The sequence below is a fragment of the Phasianus colchicus genome, chromosome 6, assembly GCF_987193195.1.
Source record: "Phasianus colchicus chromosome 6, bPhaCol1.hap1.1, whole genome shotgun sequence".
Classification (NCBI taxonomy): Eukaryota; Metazoa; Chordata; class Aves; order Galliformes; family Phasianidae; genus Phasianus; species Phasianus colchicus.
Genome location: NC_143441.1, coordinates 24092664 through 24094413, shown reverse-complemented (window position 1 = coordinate 24094413; position 1750 = coordinate 24092664). Strand labels below are relative to the sequence as shown.

General features: G+C 52.8%; 1 protein-coding gene across 1 annotated transcript; it reads right to left on the bottom strand.

Moving 5' to 3' along the window:
• Window positions 1-512: 512 nt before the first annotated feature.
• Window positions 513-1064, bottom strand: FERD3L (Fer3 like bHLH transcription factor). The gene has a single exon (XM_031590008.2). It carries the CDS (start codon window positions 1062-1064, stop codon window positions 513-515), a length of 552 nt encoding a protein of 183 aa, XP_031445868.1.
• Between the last annotated feature and the right edge of the window lie 686 nt (window positions 1065-1750).

Genomic DNA, 1750 nt, shown 5'->3' with positions numbered 1-1750 from the left:
CGTCTAGATGTTCCATTTAACTCTCCCTGTGACACACAGCTTGGACTTGTCAATATGTATTTCAGAGAAAAAGAGAGCATTCTTTTTATTAAAAAAGAAAACATTACAGCAGATTTTTTTTCCTAGCCCCTGGTGGGCAGCTAGGCTGGCAACAGAATCCCCTGGAAAGCCAATCCTCTGACAGCAGCACCTCTCCTGCCCTATCCGATCCTTTCTGGAAGGCAACAAATTGCAAAATGCTAAAGCAAGCAGTCAAAGAAACAACAACAAAAATACCCAAGAATTTCTTTTTTTCTTTTTTCTTTTTTTCTTTTTTCTTTTTTTCCCCCACTTCCTTTACAAAAGTGATATATATTAACAAATCTACACACATCGAACCTCTCTATCTCCCCTTTCCCTTTGTACCCCCTTGCTTTGAGTCCCACACCTGTACGGTCCTGGCTGTGGGGCGAGGAGCCTGTGTTTAAAGGTGGTGTCCAGCTCCAGCCCTGTTCCACCGGGTCTTGCTGCCCCTAGCTCGCCTCCTGCCTGCTGCAGCCGTTCAGGAGCTCGGTCATGAAGGAAATGTACACTATGGCGAGGCGCAAGGTCTCTATTCGGGAGAGTCGTTTCTCATAGGCGAAGGTGGGAACCTTCTTCCTCAGCTGGTCGAATGCCTCATTGAGGTTAAACATCCTTTTCCTCTCCCGGATGTTGGCTGCCTGGCGCTGGGCGTAGGTGATAACCCGCTTTCTCCTGGGTCTGTCCAGTAGGGAAGAGCTCCGCATCCTCTCCTCTTCCTCCTCTTCTTCCTCGTCTTCGAGATCCCCGTCTCCGAAGGCAGTCAAAGGCAGTCCCCGGGCCATCCCCTCCCGCAGCGATAGGGCTCTGTCCCCAAAGGGAGGCTCAGGAGTTAGCCCCAGGCTCGGCCCGGCCTGGGATGAGCTCTGGGGGGCTCCCAGTGAGATGTCGGCCACGAAGCCCAGCACTGAGGCGCTCAGCAGCCGCTCTGGGCAGGGGAGCGGCTGGGCTGTGCCATGGAGCAGATCCGGGCACCGGTGGGCCGGGAAGAGGCCGGCTGACATCTTACTTCGGAGAGGGCTTAATCGGGTCCCCCATCCCAAGCCTCGGCGGCGTTAATATTTATAACCCCTCAGATAACAGGATTAGCAGGACTAGAAAGAGCGGCTGTGAAATTTCCCTCCGTGATGCTGATGAGAGGAGACAGGCAGCCCCCTCAGGGACGCGTGGATGCTCACAAGAGAGGAGTCCCCGGAGAGGCAATCCTGTCACAGCGATCAAGGACAGTTCCTTCTTGGCAAAACCCTCGGCTCTTACCTGCTGAGCACTTTTGTCTCTTCTTATGCACCCGCAACCAAATGATTTTCAGGCTCTTTACAGCCCGCAGCAGCAGAGCTGAGTCTCCCCTGGGCTTGCCTTCCTGCTTTCCGTCGGGTTCTCTGAACCCTGAGAGCCAGCTGCACAATTGATGTCAGGCAAGTACGTGGATACTTTTAATGATGTCCTGAAGAGGGGACCTGCATGCAGAGGGTCACCGGGAAATGTTTACCCTGTATCCCAGCGCAGTGAGATCTGAATGGCAGGACCTCCATTAGCCTAAGTAAGCATTGTAGGGGACCCGAAATTGCATTCCCAGTAGTAACTGTTGGAATTGTCCTCTCCATTCCCCCTAAATCCCTTCGGCTAGAGTTCAAACATCTGGGCAGGGTGGCAGCAAAAGGCTGCTTCATAATGCTCATTTCAGGCTATT